The sequence below is a fragment of the Silurus aristotelis genome, assembly GCF_946808225.1.
Source record: "Silurus aristotelis genome assembly, chromosome: 14".
Lineage (NCBI taxonomy): Eukaryota > Metazoa > Chordata > Actinopteri > Siluriformes > Siluridae > Silurus > Silurus aristotelis.
The window spans coordinates 28,055,444-28,075,443 of record NC_139587.1 but is presented as its reverse complement, the minus strand read 5'-3'; the positions used below and the strand labels follow the sequence as shown (position 1 = coordinate 28,075,443).

General features: G+C 41.9%; 2 protein-coding genes across 5 annotated transcripts in view; one reads left to right on the top strand and one right to left on the bottom strand.

The window, feature by feature from the left end:
- The window catches only part of zcchc14 (zinc finger, CCHC domain containing 14), a 26,993-nt gene extending 17,440 nt beyond the window's left edge, over positions 1–9,553 (bottom strand). Inside the window, exons 1-2 of the mRNA XM_083561186.1 lie at positions 8,240–9,553; positions 1,520–1,640 (exon numbers count right to left, since the gene is read on the bottom strand). Of these exons, the coding sequence (XP_083417312.1) occupies positions 1,520–1,640; positions 8,240–8,839 (721 nt within the window). The 5' untranslated portion in view covers positions 8,840–9,553. The remainder of the gene's footprint in view (positions 1–1,519; positions 1,641–8,239) is intronic.
- A 4,939-nt stretch (positions 9,554–14,492) lies between these two features.
- jph3b (junctophilin 3b) overlaps positions 14,493–20,000 on the top strand; it is a 36,196-nt gene continuing 30,688 nt past the window's right edge. For all 4 annotated transcript variants that reach the window (XR_014536740.1, XR_014536741.1, XR_014536742.1 and 1 more), the window contains exon 1: positions 14,493–16,144. Coding sequence is in view for 1 of the 4 variants with exons in the window: in XM_083561189.1 (XP_083417315.1) it covers positions 15,763–16,144 (382 nt within the window). In the remaining 3 variants the exon portion in view is untranslated. The remainder of the gene's footprint in view (positions 16,145–20,000) is intronic.

The window sequence follows — 20,000 nt, the reverse complement described above, 5'->3', positions numbered from 1 at the left end:
TCTTGTAGTAGTGCAGGTTGGAATTAAAGCGAGATATGATATCAATACATGAGTCACGGAGGAAGAGTGTTCGATACGCTGTTACACCCCAAACATGTGACTTTCGTTATCCAAATTTATGCAAATTGATTTAAATGGATTTAATAAACTCAAAGTGATCACGTGTCTCATCACCGAACTTTAATTTGGTCTTGTTTTTTTTTTTAAAACCAGCCTCGATTCGCTAAGATTAAAGCAAAAAAACCCATCATAGGACACAGGAAGTGGGACGGGGTTAAAGTGCCGCAGACGTCATGCAGACGCCCCGCCCGTGTAATTACATGATTACAGACCACAAAACCATTCCAAAAAAAACCCTAAGCTGAAACCTCAGCGCTCCGATCTCGCCTGGTTTTATTACCGACAGAGTCGTTTCTCCAGCACGAGAACTCTCTGATCCGCCTTAGTGATAAAAACGTACAAAAACTGACATATATAAACTCAGAACACAGGAAATAGTAAAGTGACTCAGACTATAGTGCGACTCAGACTCTAATATGATGCAGACTTTAATGTGGCTCAGACTCCAGAGAGACTCAGACTCCAGAGAGACTCAGACTCCAGAGAGACTCAGACTGATGTGGCTCAGACTTTAATATGATTTAGACTGTAATGGTATTCAGACTCTGATATGATTCGGACTCTAATGTTATTAAAACAAGACTCTAACTTGACTCGGACACTCGTGTGACTCAGACGCTAACTTGACTCGGACACTCGTGTGACTCAGACTCTTATATGACTGAGGATCTCGCTTGTCTCAGACTCTAATATGACTCAGACTACAAAATGACTCAGACTTTAGTGTGAATCAGACTCTAAAATGACTCAGACTCTGACATGATTCAGACGCTAACGTGACTCAGACTCTAATGTGATTCTGACTCACACAATGAGCTTTACCATAAATCAGCTCCAATTTAAAGGAGATTTGACTCTTTAGAAAGGGAACTAATCAGATTGTGTGTTTCTCAGACATGCCTCCAAAGCATTTTAGTTCAGAACTATGAGCAGCGTGAAACCAAACCAAGTCAAACAGAATAAACTTTAATCTGATTTGGATATGTTCACACACACACACACACACACACACACGCACACGCGCACACACACACACACACACACACACACACACACACACACACACAGACACACACACACACACACACGCACACGCGCACACACACACACACACACACACACACACAGAGCTTTTTTTATCAGTTTCTTCACACAGCTGATTGTTTTTTAATCCACACGTGGAGAGAAATCAGACAGATTTATGAGCGTTGTCTTGACTCGATCTCGATCCCCTCCAGCCAAATTCAGACTCGTTCTGGATTCCTCAGGCTGGTGAGAAAGGCATGCGAGACATTCCTCGAGCTCCTCGCATGTTCCTTCGTGTTCGTTTTCCGCCTCTTCTGCCCTGTCTTAATCCTTTACCTGAAAAGTGTTTTCTTTTCTGGAGGTCTGTGCTCACCTTTTACAGGTTTCCCAGCATGCATTTTGACAGGTAGCTCCTGGCATGACGGTGCAGGGGACATGACCTCTGACCCCAAACCATCCTCCACGGGGCCTGATGTCCCCTCTCGAGGCATGTTCTAAAAACAAAACAAAAAAAAATCACATTGGAACAGTCATTGTAGTAAAGTAACTCTTAACCTGACACCACCACCACCATGCTTTATAGACTCCAATAAAAAATTTTTTAGCATCAAGGATTTTTCTTTAACGAAAAACACTTTTGTTAAGTAACGTGATTCGAGCTCAAAAAGATTCTAACGTGACCCTGATGTGATTTCGACTCTCACGTGACCCTGGCCCCTATGTGATATTGAGTCTAAGTTGACCCTGATCCTCACGTGACAGTGACTCTCACGTGACCCTAATTCTTAAGTGACCCTGACTCTCACATAATCCTGATCCTCACATAAATTTATCAACTACAGTGAGAAGCTCATTTAACTCTGCAGGAAGTAACCTGATTATATCATGAGTTTTGGGTTTGGATTGAGCTCTGGATAGAACTAATGATTGTTAATCAGGAAATAAACATTTATTAATAGAAAAAAAAAATTAAGTTTAAATTGCTCTGATATAAAAAAGAACATTTCCATCACTCCAGTTTTATTGACTGTAAAACTACAGGACTGTGTGACTGCTGGTGTTTTCTCTTCAGCTCATGAGTCAACAATGTAATTAAAAGCACATGGAGAGACGATGACGTTCTGAGATGCTGAGAAGCATGGGATTCGGGGTTTTTTCACAAGTGAATCACTCTGCAGTAATAAAGTGACCCTCAGCAACCTGAAAACTCTTTTCTACACGCCTGATCCAAACCCTGCTCCATCTTCTACACCAGAATCAGAACCAGATGAGAAACATGGTTCAGACAGTCATTATAGGCCAGTCTACAACAACCAGCCGATTTAGAATCAGCAGTACAGACCAATCAGAACCTGATCAGAACCAGAACCTGATCAGAATTTGAACCAGTTAAAAATCAGAACCAGATCAAAATCCGAACAAGAAACAGTTCAGAACTATAACAAGATCAAAATCAAAACAAGAACTAGATCAAAATCAGTTTTAGAACAAGAACTAGGTCAGAACTAGAACCAGAACAAAAGCAGAACCAGGAACAGATCAGAAATAGAACCAGATCAAAATCAGAACTAAGACTAAATCAAATTCAGAACCAGAAACAGATCAGAACTAGAACCAGAAACAGATCAGATCTAGAACCAGAAACAGATCAGAATTAGAACCAGAATAATATCAGAACTTGAAACAAATCAGAATTAGAAACAAAACAAAATCAGAACTGGAACTAAATTAAAATCAGAACCAGAAACAGCTTAAAACCAGAATCAAAAATAGATCAGAACTAGGACCAGATCAAAATAAGTGCTAGAACCAGAATCAAAGCAGGTTCAGTTTTATAGATTAGAGTAGGACCAAAATCAGATCATAATCAGAAAGAGATCAGAACCGGCATAGAAACAGGGTTCAGATCAGCATTATAAACCAATCAGAATCTAAACCTAAATGGACTCAGGGCTGGATAAAGTTACTTGGATCTGTAATCTAATTGGTCTACAGATCTAATCCAAATCCTGTTCTTCCTTCATGTTTCCTCTGTGTGTGTGTTTCTTGGTGTGAAACGAGATCTGACCCAGGATCAGCTGTTCACACCTCATAAAAAATTACCCACGTGTGTGTCATGAAGCTCAGAGTCGATCAGTTCCTCCCTGATGTGTGCTGAAAGATTTGTAAAAGCTTCTGAAACTCTGAAATCAATTAAAAGTCTCTTCAACACACACACACACACACACACACCAATAAAATGTTCAACGTCCAATTAAACATGCTGACGTTTTGGACCCCTAAAGTTCGATTGTTCAGTTTTACTTTTAATATTTTTCTACTTTTTTTAGGCCACATTTAACAGCCTTTATACCAAATATAACGACATTAAAAGTGTAAGTGAGGAAAACAACTCACACTGAAAATACTCCAGTTTCCATCATAAAATTTGACGCTTGGAAAACCACGACGGTTGCTACCTCAGTGATTAACATTCTTTGCTAATAAGCGAAAAGCTGACAGCTCAGAAACAAGGACAGACAGACAGACAGACAGACAGACAGACAGACAGACAGACAGACAGACAGACAGACAGACAGACAGACAGACGGACGGACGGACAGACAGACAGACAGACAGACAGACAGACAGGCAGAGAGACAGACAGACAGACAGACAGACAGACAGACGGACAGACGGAGAGACAGACGGAGAGACAGACAGACAGACAGACAGACAGACAGACAGACAGACAGACAGACAGACAGACAGACAGGCAGAGAGACAGACAGACAGACGGCTACTGTGTACCTCAAATATCTTTACATAAAGAAATATTATATCATTTATATTAATTTATAAATTACTGAGTCTTAATAAAAGTCTTTTGCAATTTTTACTGAACATTTTTAGAAAAATTTAACATTTTAAAGGAAGGCAGTAACCAATCAGAACACAGTTCCAAAGAGAGGTGGAGTTACACTAAACCATGGCAGAAATTATTTAGATTAACAAATATAACGCTGTTTAAAAAAGTTGCTCTAACCAGACTTCAGATCCCACCTGCAATACCACTGTAACCAATCAAAGCTCATTTTCTGTCAAAAGAGAAGCTGTAACCAATCAGATCACAGTTTCAGTTCACAAAGAAACTGTAACCAATCAGATCACAGTTCTTGTCCATAACTGCACTTTAACCAATCAGAACAAAGCGCCTGCCCAAAAAGCTGCTGTAACCAATCAGACCACAGTACCTCTTCAAAGAGTCATTGTAACCAATCAGATCAAAGTTCCTGATAAAATAGTTGCTGTAAGCAGACCACCTTTAACAGTCCCACCTATAATGGTAATGTAACCAACTAAAACCAATCAGAACACAGTTCAAGTGTAAAGAGCTGCAGCAACCAATCAGAACACAGAATACAGTTTCTGTCTAAAGAGCTGCAGTAACCAATTATAACAAAGTTCCTGTCCAAAGAGCTGCAGCAACCAATCAGAATACAGATCCTGTCCAAAGAGCTGCAGTAACCAATCATAACACAGTTCCTGTCCAAAGAGCTGCAGCATTGAATCAGAACACAGTTCCTGTCCGAAGAGCTGCAGCAACCAATCAGAACACAGTTCCTGTCCAAAGAGCTGCAGCATCCAATCAGAACAGAGTTCCTGTCCGAAGAGCTGCAGTAACCAATCAGAATACAGTTCCTGTCCAAAGAGCTGCAGTAACCAATCATAACATAGTTCCTGTCTGAAGAGCTGCAATAACCAATCAGAACACAGTTCCTGTCTAAAGAGCTGCAGCAACCAATCAGAACACAGTTCCTGTATGAAGAGCTGCAGCAACCAATCAGAACACAGTTCCTGTACAAAGAGCTGCAGCAACCAATCAGAACACAGTTCCTGTCCGAAAAGCTGCAGCAACCAATGAATGTGAGCATGATCATTAAACAGGAGTCTAAAATGCATTGCACATGTGGAGTATTTACTGAGCAATGAGGCACACACACACACACACACACACACACACACACACACACACACACACACACACTCTTCTCCCTATGAACCGAGTTTGACTTTCATGCAGATTTACGGTTTATGATGGACATGAAGGCAGTTGATTATATTTATACTAATTATCTTCACTATTAATAAATAAAGATGTCTGTATAAAACTGTAATGAGGTGCTGTGAGGTGGCGGGACAGCGAGGAGAGACACCAAGGCTGGAAATGATTTTCCTTTTCAGAGCATTGCAGGACGACGAACTTAACAAGACACAGCTGTGTTCACACGAGAAAACCCGGAGAAAACCAGGAGAAAACCACGCTTCCGGATCACCAGATTTGGACCGTGAAGGAAGCCGGGTTCGGCAAGGCTCGAGTACACGTCCTATGTGTTTGTGTTGACGTTTAGCTCTTGCCTGACACCACCGTCTGACTTCCCCGGTGAATCAGAGCCGAGTGTGTGTCACGCAGAGAGCTGACTTCAGCCAAGAGAAATGTGCTGAGCCCAACGGCACACGAGCCAAAGCCAACAAAACCCTAAATACAGCCGTCTTTTCTCCGCCTGCAGCCCGTACTTTCCCCTCCCACACACACACACACACACACACGCACATATGTGCACAAACATTTAAACACTCTGTGTGCGCGCGTGTGTGTGTGTGTGTGTGTGTGTGTGTGTGTGTGTGTGTGTGTGTGCATGTCCCCTAACAAATTCTGGTTTTATGTTACGGTCATGATTGGCATTACGAGACCTTCCTCTGCCTCTGATTTGCACGCACACACACACACACACACACACACACACACACACACACACACACACACACACACACACACACACACACACACAGTTCTCGGGCAAAACAACCTCCAATGCAAACTTTTTCTCTCTCTCTCTTAAACACGGTACAGCCAAAATTATTTGGACACGGCCATATGTGGTTCTTTTCCAAACTGTTACCACGACGTTAAAGGACGTCTCTGGATACAGGAGCATGAACTAGAAGACCCAAACTTGTTCCAGCATGACAATGCACCTGTGCACAAAGCCAGCTCCATGAAGATCTGCTTTTGTTGGAAGTATGTGGAAGATCTCCTGAAGCGCTCCAACCCTATTAAACATGAATGTGAACGCTGACTGCACACCAGGAATCTCCTCACCTTCTCACCTACATCAGTACCTGACTTCACTAACACCCTTTTAGATGAACAAATCTCCACAAAAATCTCCACAAAAATCTCCACAAAAATCTAGTGGATCATCTTCCTAGAGCGTTGGAGCTTATCATAACAGCAAATGGAGACTAACGCACACCAGTGTGTTAGTTTTTGACAAATATACAATTAAATACATATTAAAAATGAAATATATATTAGTGAAATTGATGTTTAATATAAATAATAGTTGAACACTTCCGTCATTGGAAAAAATGTGGAAACGTGGAAAAAACGTGAAAAAACTCACGTGCATCGTCAGGCCCCGCCCCCCAAAACTACAGAGTTCTATGGTGTACTTTTATCGCACATGTAAAAATGCTAGAGTTGTCAGAGTAATGAGATGCAGAGCTGGACACGGACGTAGAGAAAATCTCACTCCACGCAAACGTCGCCATGGAGACCACTGTTTGCGAAGACGCCTGCGATTAGACGCTCCTGGAAGGAGTCTCCAGTTTTAGCAATTAACCTCGTTATCAGAAACAGCACCTCTGAGGCTGACGTTAGATCTTTAAATAGTTCTCGAGTCCATTTTTCTTTCTCGTAATCCTGCCGTGCGAGTCACAGGGCAAAGGTTTTCACCTTCACTACGTTTCATTCATTATAAACATTTATTGTTTGTAAGCCGTCCGTTTCCCTCAGATATATAAAGGATACATTCCTAACGGCTGACTGGACAGACGCGAAGGCGAGAGCGGGAGAGCGAGCGAGCAAGAGAACGAGGGAACGAGTCTCTCCTCCAGCAGACGACAGCTGGATCGAATAATCGCATCCCGAAAGCTCAAGCTCAGACAGCGTGGTTCTGCTGCTGCAGTGACACACAGCTGGGGTCACGCCGGGACAACCGACTTACGTTACACTTATTTTCCATACTAGACTTTTGGCGGAAAGTTAAATAATGACAGAAGCTCCACCGGGATGAATTGTGTAACCAGGTTGAAACTGAAACAGTGATCCTTTGAAGCATTTTTTTTTCTTTTAAACATCCTTTAAGCCATTTTTTTATAAAGGGTATAGAATCTGGAATCTGATTGGTCGGGGTTGAATTAATGTTATATTATAGAGGGAGTAGAAGTCGAGAGATTAATCGTTCCCGATAACCGATTGCTTGAACTGTTGGCTATCTGCGAAAATCCATACCGATAGTTTTTCCTGGCTTTCGGGCTGCTGTCATTACGAGAGCGGCCTCTAGAGGCGAATCACTGCCAACACGTGCTGTTTTTCTTTACACCAAATACTGCGTGCAGCACGAAGAGCGCTATATTTATTTATCATTTATTAATCATATATTTATATTTATTAATTAATATATTCAGATTTTACACATTTTCATGATTCAGCACTTTTTTTTTATATTTTATTTTTGTAATGTTTTACATCGTACTGAATGTTTGTTTGTTTGTTTGTTTTATCAAGTATCCATTTTAAAATCTATCGGTTAATTATTCGATTATAGGCAACCTATCTATCTATCTATCTATCTATCTATCTATCTATCTATCTATCTATCTATCTATCTATCTATCTATCCATCCATCCATCCATCCATCCATCCATCATCCATCCATCCATCCATCCATCCAATTGTTTCTTTGTTTAATGAAAGGAATCTGAGCGTCTGAGCAGTTATAGCTGCTATAGCCTAAGCAAAAACAGGAACTAAACGACTCAAATGACATGCAACTCGTGTAAATTCATGGAACTCCGCTTGAGCTCTTGAGTTGAATGTTGGACAAGGTGGTGTGATGGACTCGTGTTTGAGAAAGACAACGACCAAACTGTGCTGGATCCCGTATATTTTTTGCGATAAATCCAATAAATAGGAACATCCTGGATCTCCAGGAATCCAGCACACTTTGGAGACAGCTGGTCGGAGTGCGACAGTCGCTCGTCTACCTTCGTGCAGCAGGTGAAGTGTGCAGGTGAGACGTAGGAGGACATAGACGTGGAGATGGCAGGCGATCCGGGGTTTCCTCTTTGTGGCGCGTCAGACACGTTGGACTGCAGGATCTCCTGTATCTGCGTAAGCTGCTCTCTCAGGACCTGCTTCTGGTGGAAGCTGAAGGCTGGGTGATTGGCGGCCATGGTGAAGAGCAGCAGGAACTGCTCCCCGGTCCGGTCGTCACTCAGGTGCAGCCCGTAATCGTGGATGATGGCGTCGACGTGCCTGAGCGTCCGGAAAAACACGCTTGCCGCGGCCCGGTTATCTGAACCCAGCAAGGCGAGCGAGACGAGAAGCTTGCTGCGTACCACCTCGTCCGTCACATTGGCCAGGAGCGCCAGGTCGGACGGGTTGTTCGCCTTGATTTCTGCGTCCCTCAGAGAGTGGTAGTCCTTACGAGCCAGGTCCTCCAAGCAGGACCCCACAAAGCGCAACTCCACCGGGACACAAAGATCCAAGAGTCCACAGAGGAACTCAGCCCTCTGAGCCGAGCTCAAGCCCGAGAACCACCGGTACACCCCTTCTCTCTTAAGGCAGCACCTATTCTCCACCATTTTTTTTTACTTTTATGGAAAGAAACTCCGGACTCCAAACTCATTCATCAACCTTGATGAAGTTCAAACTCAACATCTTGACACCGGTAACGGTGGAGAATAACAGCACTGTTTCCTCCTGATTTTATGCACAAAAGGTTGCATTATTTTACAGCTGGTGAAAGTGATGGGAGAAGTGCAAGGATGACAGGAAGAGAAGGTAGGAAAGAAGGAAAGAAAGAAAGAAAGAAAGAAAGGAATCCGTGGGGCTGCGAGAAGTATGTCCAGACTCGACTCTTTCCACATCTACAGACCTCCTGCTCAGCTTCAAAACAGGGAAATCCAGATCGGAGAATCTCTCAAACCCCGAGAAGATCTCATCTTTTCCAGAACGCAGTTTTTCCTCCGAACTGTTCAGCCCGTGATGGACCCGAACCGATAAACAATCCCATCCAAGTCCAAGTCCAGCACACTTCTCCCTTAGAGTTGCACTGAAGAAGAAACCAGGCCACGGATTCCACACTGTGATTCTTTTCCCGAGGTTACAGACGTACACGTCAACCTCACCCTCCTCCTTTTAGATCGGATTCTGATCCAAAATCGCCTGGAGGAACTCGGATCTTCACCCCGCGGCTCTCACAACACGTCGGGAAGTCGCCTGAAAGACAGCAGCGCCTCGCTCCGAGCCCAGAACTCTGCCGCGCAGGCTCCGCCCACTCTGCCGCGATTGGCCATTCGGCCTGTCAGTGTTGCCGCAGTAGAACTCTGATTGGTTAAAAACGCCCATCGAGCAGCTGCTCGGCTTCGTATTGGACCAGGGAGGATTTTTTTAGCCCTGGATTAGTGTAAATTCATACCTCAAATATGAAATATAATCCATCAAAGCCCTACACAAATAAAACCTTTTAAAGGTATACAAGACAAACAAACAAAGAAGATAATAATAATAATATATTATAACATATTACATAATATATTATTACATTATAGAAAATATAAAACATAAGTATGATGTTAAAAAAAATATTCTTCATTTATTGTAAAATAACTAAACAAAATATATATATATAAAAACTGTGTGTGTGTGTGTGTGTGTGTGTGTGTGTGTGTGTGTGTGTGTGTGTGTGTACATATATAGCTGTTATGTTTTAATTAAATTAGTTTTAAAAATTTAAATTTTTAATGAATAAATCTGCTTTCTGAAATAAAATGTATTCGATTGACCTTTATTTCAAACAAATCAACAATTTACCTTAAGTTTATTTCATTAATTCATTGATTGATCAATTCATTTTTCACAGATGATATTTGTGTTTTCTTGTTTCAACCTCAGTTTAAATAACTAACAAAATATAATGTATTTATATTTTTAATATAATGGATGTATTTTGCCCAATTTCAGTGGTTTAGACTTCGGACGTTGGCAGGTCATGAGTTCAAGTCCAAGCAGCACCAAACTGTGACTGAAAGTTGCTCTGGATTTGGTTTCTGGCAATGTTCTAATATAAATGTTTTCCTGAACCTGCTTTAGTGTCCATGGCACTTACAATACTTCCTTTATGTTCTATATCATTAGATGACCTTTTTATTCCACCAAATAACAGTGTTCATCTTTGACCTATAAACCTTAACCATATAGTGTATATAAACCAAATGTTTGTGGACACCTGAACATCAGATTGCTATGTGCTTCTTTTTGAACAGCCCATTCAACATTTAGTCCCCATTAGCTGTTATAGGTATCTCCACTCTTCTGGAAAGATGTTTCACTAGATTTTGTGGCGATTCATTGAGCTACAAGGGTGTTATCGGGTACTGATGAAGGTGAGAAGGTGAGAAGGCCTGGGGTGCAGTCAGTGTTCCACATCTTTCAACACATGTAAAGCTGATATTCATGGAGCTGGATTTGTGCACAGGGACATTGCAATGCTTAATATTTATATATTTAATCTGGGATTTGAATGAATGTTTTTAGTATGTTAGAGAGATAGTTGGTATGGATACAAGTGATCCGCTGTGGCAAACCCTAACGGGAAAAAAATAAAAACAAAAAAGAAAGATAGATAGACAGCAGGTTTGTCTTAAAAATTTATTTGGAAAAATATTGAATTTTAGATAGGACTTTTTTTCTATTTGTATTTTAACACCACTATAATGGATATTATACCGCTAGAGGGCGACATTACTTGTCTATTGACACTACCCCCCAATGGGCGTCATTTTTTACTTTTCTGAAGCTTTTTTTGAAAGACCATGGCCTACCAGAATCATTGTTACTTCATCAAAACATTTGAAAAACAGGTCTTTTCCTTGACATTGGATCATGCCATTCTTCGAAGAGATCTCCAATGTAGAAGAGTAGACTGAATTTTTTCCATCTACTCTAAATATCAGGAGATCCTTCAGCAAGTCTGAGGCACCTCATCTCCGTCCCAGTGAAATCAGATCCATTACAGTTTGTTAATTTATTTATTTATTTATTTTACCAAAAGCTTGCATCATAGTCGATTTATCAACAAAGTGTAAAGTCTGACTGATATTAAACCGTGAGCTGATGTTCCAGTCAACCAATCACTGATCAGCTTTATTACCGAAGACCAATTAGTGATCATAATTTCTCCAAACAGACACAGATCAGTATTGTTCCCAACAGCCAATCACTGATCAACACTGTTCAACATCCAATTACTGACTATTGCTATCAATAGCCAAAAAAATTTATCAGTGTACCCAAAGACCAATCATCAATTATTGATCAGCATTTTTCTACAGACCAATCACTGATCACCATTGTTCCCAAAGACCAATCACTGATTACCCCTTATTGCCAAAGACCAATTACTGATCACAATTTGTTCCCAAAGACCAATCACTGATCACTGTTGTTCTCAGCAACCAATTACTGATCACCACTGTTCTTTAACTCCAATCACTGACCAGCATTTGTTCTCAAAGACCATTGACTGATCCGCAATGTTCTCAAATGGCAATCGATAAATAGATTTGTTCTCAAAGATCAATCACTGACCACTATTGTTTTGGAAAACCAATTACTAATCACAATGTTCCCCACCCAAAAAAATCACTGATTAGCATTTGTTCCCAAAGATTTGGGTTTGAAAGGTTCTGTTTCTGAGAAATCCGACTCCTCCTGCCACGGTACTGAACTAGCATGTGTGGAGGAATCTGTACTAAAGATTACACATGGAATCACTCCCACGACGGTTGCTCTATTTTTCACAATATCTGCAATTAATATTTAGTTTTTGTTCTACACAAATTGGACATTAGCATAAACCCAGGTGGAAAGAAGACCCCAGTGCAGACTCATTTTCTGTGTTCTTTTGTTTCCACAAGCGTTTTATGATCACACTCTCTTTTTAAGGAGACACCTGCCATGCTTCACAACCTCCTCTGCATCCCTCTCTGTCCATCTCCTTTTCTCTCACTCCTACGCTCTGCATGCTTCACTGTGCTCAAAAGACTGACCACACACACACACACACACACACACACACACACACACACACACACTCCTGCACTAGCGTTAGTGAAACGCATGTTCAAGAGAAAGCAACCAGCTAAACCATCTCTGATTTCTAAAAGGCTTTCAAAATTTGATATTAAAGAATTGAGATGATCTTAACAGCTAATCATGGCTAGCTAGCTAACAGGAGCTACATCAGGCAGGAATTATATTAGGGTAATAAGGTTTATTAATATAATTAATTAATATAATACAATATAAGGTTTTTAATGTCCACCGCTAACGCTGGATGGGTGAATGTTAACAGATGAACAGGCGGGAAACATTTTCAACAGTTCTGCTGTTAAAGCTAGCTGGCTAGCATAAATGATCCTGACAGGATTTTAAAGAGTTGAGTTAGCTAGTCAATAGCGGATACGAGCGATCACTATCACCTTTTCAAAATGTTATTCTATAACAGTATCACATTCTTAACACAAATCAAACTGGCAGGAATTCTGCAATTCAAATGAACTAATCCTTACAGCTAATGGCAGCATACGCTAACTCCAACAGCCTAGTCATATTAATGTGCTGCAGCCTTTAGAGGAGTTGCAGCTACACTTAATTATATTTTTATAATTGTAAAAAAAAGCTGGTGTTGGCCTACTGTAGTCTTCGACAGAGTGTAATGCTCTGCAGGTGACTGTTTAAATAATGCAGAACCTGTGGAACAAATGGCTCAGTGAGAACTTCTGAAGGAGGTTAAAGTTTTGACTTTACAAAGTGCTGGTCATCTGCCTTGTTGTAGCCAGTAATTTACGGCATTTGTCAGACTCGCAGACTTGCAGCTTCTAATCTGACAGGATTTCCGAGAGGGTTTGGGAGTCACATTTTAAACATTTGATTAGCTCATCTTTAGTGCTAATTCCAGCAGATTAGCAGATTACTGCTAAATTTAGCAGACTCACATGATGTAATGTTCGGAATATTCGCTGCTTATGCTAGCTAGATAAATATAAAGATAATTTTTAGCATTGTAATACATTTTGTTCTCATAATACGCATTGCTAATGCTGGCGAGACAATAAATTCAAACTTGTCTTGAAACTACATTTACAGCGTTTGGCAGACGCCCGTATCCACTTACAACTGAGCTGGGGAGGGTTAAGGGCCTTCCTCAAGGGCCCAGCAGTGGCAGCTGGCATCTTCCAAGCTGTGGAAAACAAACTGTGGTACAGGCTAGAGCGAGAAAGAGAGAGAGAGAGACAGATAGAGAAAGAAAAAATATTGAGCAGTTTAAGAGGCGATAGATAGATAGATAGATAGATAGATAGATAGATAGATAGATAGATAGATAGATAGATAGATAGATAGATAGATAGATAGATAGATAGATAGATAGATAGATAGATAGATAGATCTTATCATCAGTATTATAAGTTTTACATGGCCACAATGGGAACACACTGTACAGCTACACATAGGAAGTAGTAGGTCAGTAGATCAAATGTTCTGATTGGAAGGTCACAGGTTTATATCCAAGCCACATCAAGCTGCCATTACTGGGCCCTTGAGCAAAGCCCTTAACCCCATAACTGCTCAATTGTATGAATGAGATAAAAGTAAGTGGCTCTGGATGAGGGCATCCACCAAATGCCATAACTGTAAATGTAAATCTACGCATGGAAAATAGCTTTTCTCTTTGGATCACATGTTGGACTACTGATCGGAAGTGGTTTAAATCCCAGCACCACAAATCTGCCACTGCTGGATCATTAAGCAAGATACTTCCCCTTAATTTGCTCAGCTGTATAACTAAGAATGTAAATGTAAAATCACAGACTGCGTGGACCCAAAGTCATCTCTTGTAGTTACTGTATATTTCAGAGAAACCCAGAGGAGAACCTGAGAACCAGGAGGAGTTCAGCTTAAACTGGAACCTAAGATCAGGTTTAAAGTGGAGGCAAATATGTACATGCCTACATTTCATTCCGTAAAAAATCACACAGAACTGAAGGATGAAATAAGAGGAAGTGCGGAAAAGAGAGAGAGAGAGAGAGAGAGAGAGAGAGAGAGAGAGAGAGAGAGAGAGAGAGAGAGAGAATTTGTATTAGACTCGTAACTGTGTCTTTAACAGGATAAAGAGAGAGAGAGAGAAAGAGAGAGAGAGGTAGAGACAAAAAGGAAAAAGAGGGAGGGGGAATAGAGGAAACCGAGAAAAAGCGATAAAGGGATAGAGGGAGTGTTGTGTCACTTTAAGTGGAGGTAGAGAGTCAGTGTATGTGGGGGAGGGGAGATAGGGGGGTTTGGCTGTGTTGGAACAGTCCTCCTGTAATGAGCAGATCTGAGAGAGAGAGAGAGAGAGAGAGAGAGAGAGAGAGAGAGAGAGAGAGAGAGAGAGAGAGATTGAAACAAACCGACAGTGGAGATAAACGACAAGCAGAAGCGATACAAGCGAACCAGACACGCGCTCTTCACAGATACACATCCGCAAGGAATGCTCTGAACCTGGATTTATCACTGATGCACCAACCCTGGATCGTGATGTGGACCTGCAAGAGCGTGAGGTGAAACAGAGCAAAATAGACAGGGAGGGAGAGAGAGAGAGAGAGAGAGAGAGAGAGAGAGAGAGAGAGAGAGAAACAGATAGAGAGAAGGAAAGAGAGACAGAAACTATACAACGGATTAATAATGCTGGATTATCTGCTGCCCTGCTGATCCATCCATCCATCCATCTCCTGTTACCTAAACAACCGCGTTCATAGCTACCAATCACACGCTTCGTGCTTTTTTTTCCCATTGCTTTCATCCCTTTTTCAGCAGCATCATCCGCAGAGTGATGATGTCGGGCGGGGGGTTTGGGTGCTGACGCTTGTACAAGACAAGATCCTCATCTGTGCACTCTTAAAAAAGAAGGTTCTTGGGTTTATCCCCCTGGAAGAACCTCCTAAAACCTGGAATGTAGAATCTGACAACCCGTTGAAAAGCTTCCAGTAAAAGGGGATCCTTTTTTTTTAAGAGTGTAGAGTAGACTTGTGTAAATGCTGCACAAGCGCTTCCTCCTCCGAACAGGTTTCTAAAAAAGGTGGAGCCTCAGGGAGCTGAGGATCGGGGCCTGAGAAGCCCTGAGAAGCCCTGCACATCCGAGTCGCTGCGTTCGTGTCAGCCAGTGCGTGATGGCTGGCGTGGGCCTTTCGCTGTGTCCAACCTCGAGACGCAGTCGCCGGAGATCCACTTGGGAATAATACCCTCCCTCTCCGAGAGCAGAATGGTGTGACCAACATCCCGTTGTAGTTTTCCTTTCCGCCTCTTTTTTCCCTTTTATTTGGTGTCATTTCGTGCAACTGTTGACTGACAGGGATCTTTTCAGTTTAAGCAGGGTCTTCCACTTTTTTATCGGTACCCCTCCCACCATCACCTTGTTTTCTTTTCTTTTTCCGAGATTTGTGGACTTTTGCCAAGCCCTATTTCATGCATGTCCACTGGGGGCAGGTTCAACTTTGACGATGGGGGGTCTTACTGTGGCGGGTGGGATGAAGGAAAGGCCCATGGCCATGGCATCTGCACGGGGCCCAAAGGCCAGGGCCAGTACGCCGGTGCATGGAGCCACGGATTTGAGGTCCTGGGAGTGTACACGTGGCCTAGTGGCAACACCTTCCAGGGCACGTGGGCGCAGGGCAAAAGGCATGGTATCGGCATGGAAAACAAGGGCAAGTGGATATACAAGGGGGAGTGGACGCATGGATTTAAAGGGCGCTACGGAGTCCGGGAAAGCACTGGGGCCAGTGGCAAGTACGAGGGCACGTGGAACAACGGGCTGCAGGACGGCTATGGGACTGAGACCTACTCGGATGGAGGTGAGTGTGAGGTTCATGCTCACCTGAATGTACTTTGTTGGTAAATAGAGTTATCTTAGCGCTATAAGAGCTAAGTTAGCTCTTATGATACTTAATCGTTAAAGGATTAGTTTTGCTATGTCCAAATGAAAGTTCCACAACTCTTCATCCCTTAGCCTAATATCACAATACAGGTTTTGGACCAGTTCCAGTTTCCATTTTTTGTACAATGATACAAATTAAAGGTGGTCTATAGTTACAACTTTATCTTCAACCTTAAGGTCGTGCCTCCTACCTGAGTATGATGTTCTGGAGTTTCAAGATGGAGCTGCAGTGGAACGCCGCAAAGTCTTGTAGTGCTAAACATCTTGAGAAATTTTTACCAACTGACATTTTTTATTTTAAACATAGAAACAGGGAAGGAATACATGGGACATGGGTTTGTCCATCCAACCCATAAGTGTGTGTGCATGTGTTTGGGAATTGCTACGTGTGCTGTTTAGAAATTAATATCTACCCTACATCTGTGTATAAAGTGGGTGTGCACACTAGCATCACATGTACTGACACCCTGTATATCACAACTTCCTGTTTAGCTGCTGCTACTTACTCTATGTAATAACTTAGCCACATTGGCTAAGCTAATAAGCTACCAGAATGCAGCAATGAACTATGATCTGCTAACAAACACTCTTAGCCAAAGTTAATATGAAAGCAGCTACTGATGTGACGATGGCGATCGCTAGTAGCCAGGTGCTATAATGTACAAACATATTTTGCAAGATGTGTATGAAATTAGGATTCTTTATACATTTCATGCATTCATTATATTTTCTTTCTTATATATGGAAAGCCAATTTTTTTTTATCTGACGGTATATTTCGATGCCCATTTAAGGCTATTTTGGAGCAGATTGTGCTAGTCCGCTAACTTAAGAGAAATAACACATCATGTTTAGCAAAAATACAGGTAGTGTGTAACAAGGTTTCGGCACACAGCAGAGCGCTGAGGCAAGGAAACGTACTGAGAGTGAAGTGTGTGTGTGTGTGTGTGTGTGTGTGTGTGTGTGTGTGTGTGTGTGTGTGTGTGAGAGAGATAGAGAGAAAGAGAGAGAGAGAGAGAGAGCGAGAGAGAGAGAGAGAGAGAGAGAGAGAGAGAGAGAGAGCATATCCGAATTACAGGCCTGTTTAACCTTAGTTTACCTTTACACAACATCAGCAGCATAACTCTAACACACATTGCTATAACACCGAAACACACACACTGATATAACACTGGCTTACACACACACTGAAATGTAACACTGATACACACTGCTGTTACACAAAATACAAAAACACACACTTCTGTAACACTGAGACACACTGCTGTAACACTGAAACACACACTGCTGTAACACTGAAACACACACTGCTGTAACACTGAACCACACACTGAGATGTAACACAGAAACACACACAGCTGTAACACTGAAACACCCACTGCTGTAACACTGAGACACACACACTGCTGTAACACTGAAACACACTGAGCAGTAACACTGAGACCCACACACACTGCTGTTACACTGAAACACACACTGAGCTGGAACACCAAAACACACACTGAGCTGTAACAACGAAACACACACTTCTGTAACACTGAACCACACACTGAGATGTAACACAGAAACACACACTGATGTAACACTGAAACACACACTGCTGTAATACTGAGACACACACACTGCTGTAACACTGAAACACACTGAGCAGTAACATTGAGACCCACACACACTGTTGTTACACTGAAACACACTGCTGGAACACTGAAACACACACTGAGCTGTAACACTGACACACACTAAGCTGGAACACTGACACACAAACACAGCTGTTACACTGAAAGACACACTGAGCTGTAACACTGACACACACACACTGCTGTTACACTGAAACACACACTGAGCTGTAACACCAAAACACACACTTCTGTACCACTGAAACACACACTGCTGTAACACTGAAGCACACAATGCTGTTACACAGAAACACACTGCTGTTACACTAATACACACAATGCTGTTACACAGAAACACACTGCTGTTACACTGAAACACACAATGCTGTTACACAGAAACACACTGCTGTTACACTGAAACACACAATGCTGTTACACAGAAACACACTGCTGTTACACTGAAACACACTGCTGTTACACTGAAACACACACTGAGCTGTAACACCAAAACACACACTTCTGTACCACTGAACACACACTGCAGTAACACTGAAGCACACACTGAGCTGTAAAACTAAAACACACACTACTATAACACTGCAGTCTTAAAAATAAACATTTATTAAATGTAAAGTGTTTGGTATAATACAGTACAAACTGCAAATTCTAAAGGTTTTTCCCATGCTGCCTCACATTTGTACACTTGTGTACGAAATATGAATAAAGGTTTTTGGACACCTGAAAAAAATATAAACACACTCTTGATATCACCCAAATGAGGATGGGTTCCCATTTTGAGTCTGGTTCCTCTCAAAGTTTCTTCCTCATAACATCTAAGGTAGTTTTTCCTTCACCACAGTCTCCACGGCTGCTCATCAGTGATAAATACACATCATTCACCTTCACTGTTAAATTCTGTAAAGCTGCTTTGAGACAATTTCTGTTGTGAAAAGTGCAATAGAAAAAAACGTGACTTGACTTGACACTGCTGTAACCCGAAAACACACACTGCTGTAACACTAAAACACACTGAGATGTAACACTGAAACACACACGGCTATAACCCTAAAAATCATACTGAACTGTAACACTGAAACCCACACTGAGCTGTAACACTGAAACACACACTGCTGTAACACTGAAACACACACACACACACACACACACACACACACACACACACACACACTGCTGTGACAATGACACACACACACTGCTGTAAAACTGAAACCCACAATGAGCTGTAACCCTGAAACACACTGCTGTAGCACAAATACACACGCACTGCTATAACACTGAAACACACACTGCTGTAACCTTGAAACAAACACACACACACACACACACACACACACACACACACACACACACACACACACACACACACACACTGCTGTAACACTGAATCACACACTGCTGTGACAATGACACACACACACTGCTGTGACAATGACACACACACACTGCTGTAAAACTGAAACCCACAATGAGCTGTAACCCTGAAACACACTGCTGTAGCACAAATACACACGCACTGCTATAACACTGAAACACACACTAAGCTGTAACCCTGAAAAACATACTGAACTGTAACACTGAAACCCACACGGAGCTGTAACACTGAAAAACACAGCTGCTGTAACACTAAAACACACACACACATACACTGCTGTAACACTGATACACACACTGCTGCAACACTGACACACACACACACACACACACTGCTGTAACACTAAAACACACACTGAGCTGTAACACTGAAACACACACTGCTGTAACACTGAAACACACACACACACACACACACACACACTGCTGTAACACTGAATCACACACTGCTGTGACAATGACACACACACACTGCTGTAAAACTAAAAACCACAATGAGCTGTAACTCTGAAACACACTGCTGTAGCACAAATACACACGCACTGCTGTAACACTGAAACACACACTAAGCTGTAACCCTGAAAAACATACTGAACTGTAACACTGAAACACACACTTAGCTGTAACACTGAAACCCACACGGAGCTGTAACACTGAAAAACACAGCTGCTGTAACACTGAAACACACACACACATACACTGCTGTAACACTGATACACACACTGCTGCAACACTGACACACACACACACACACACACACACACAC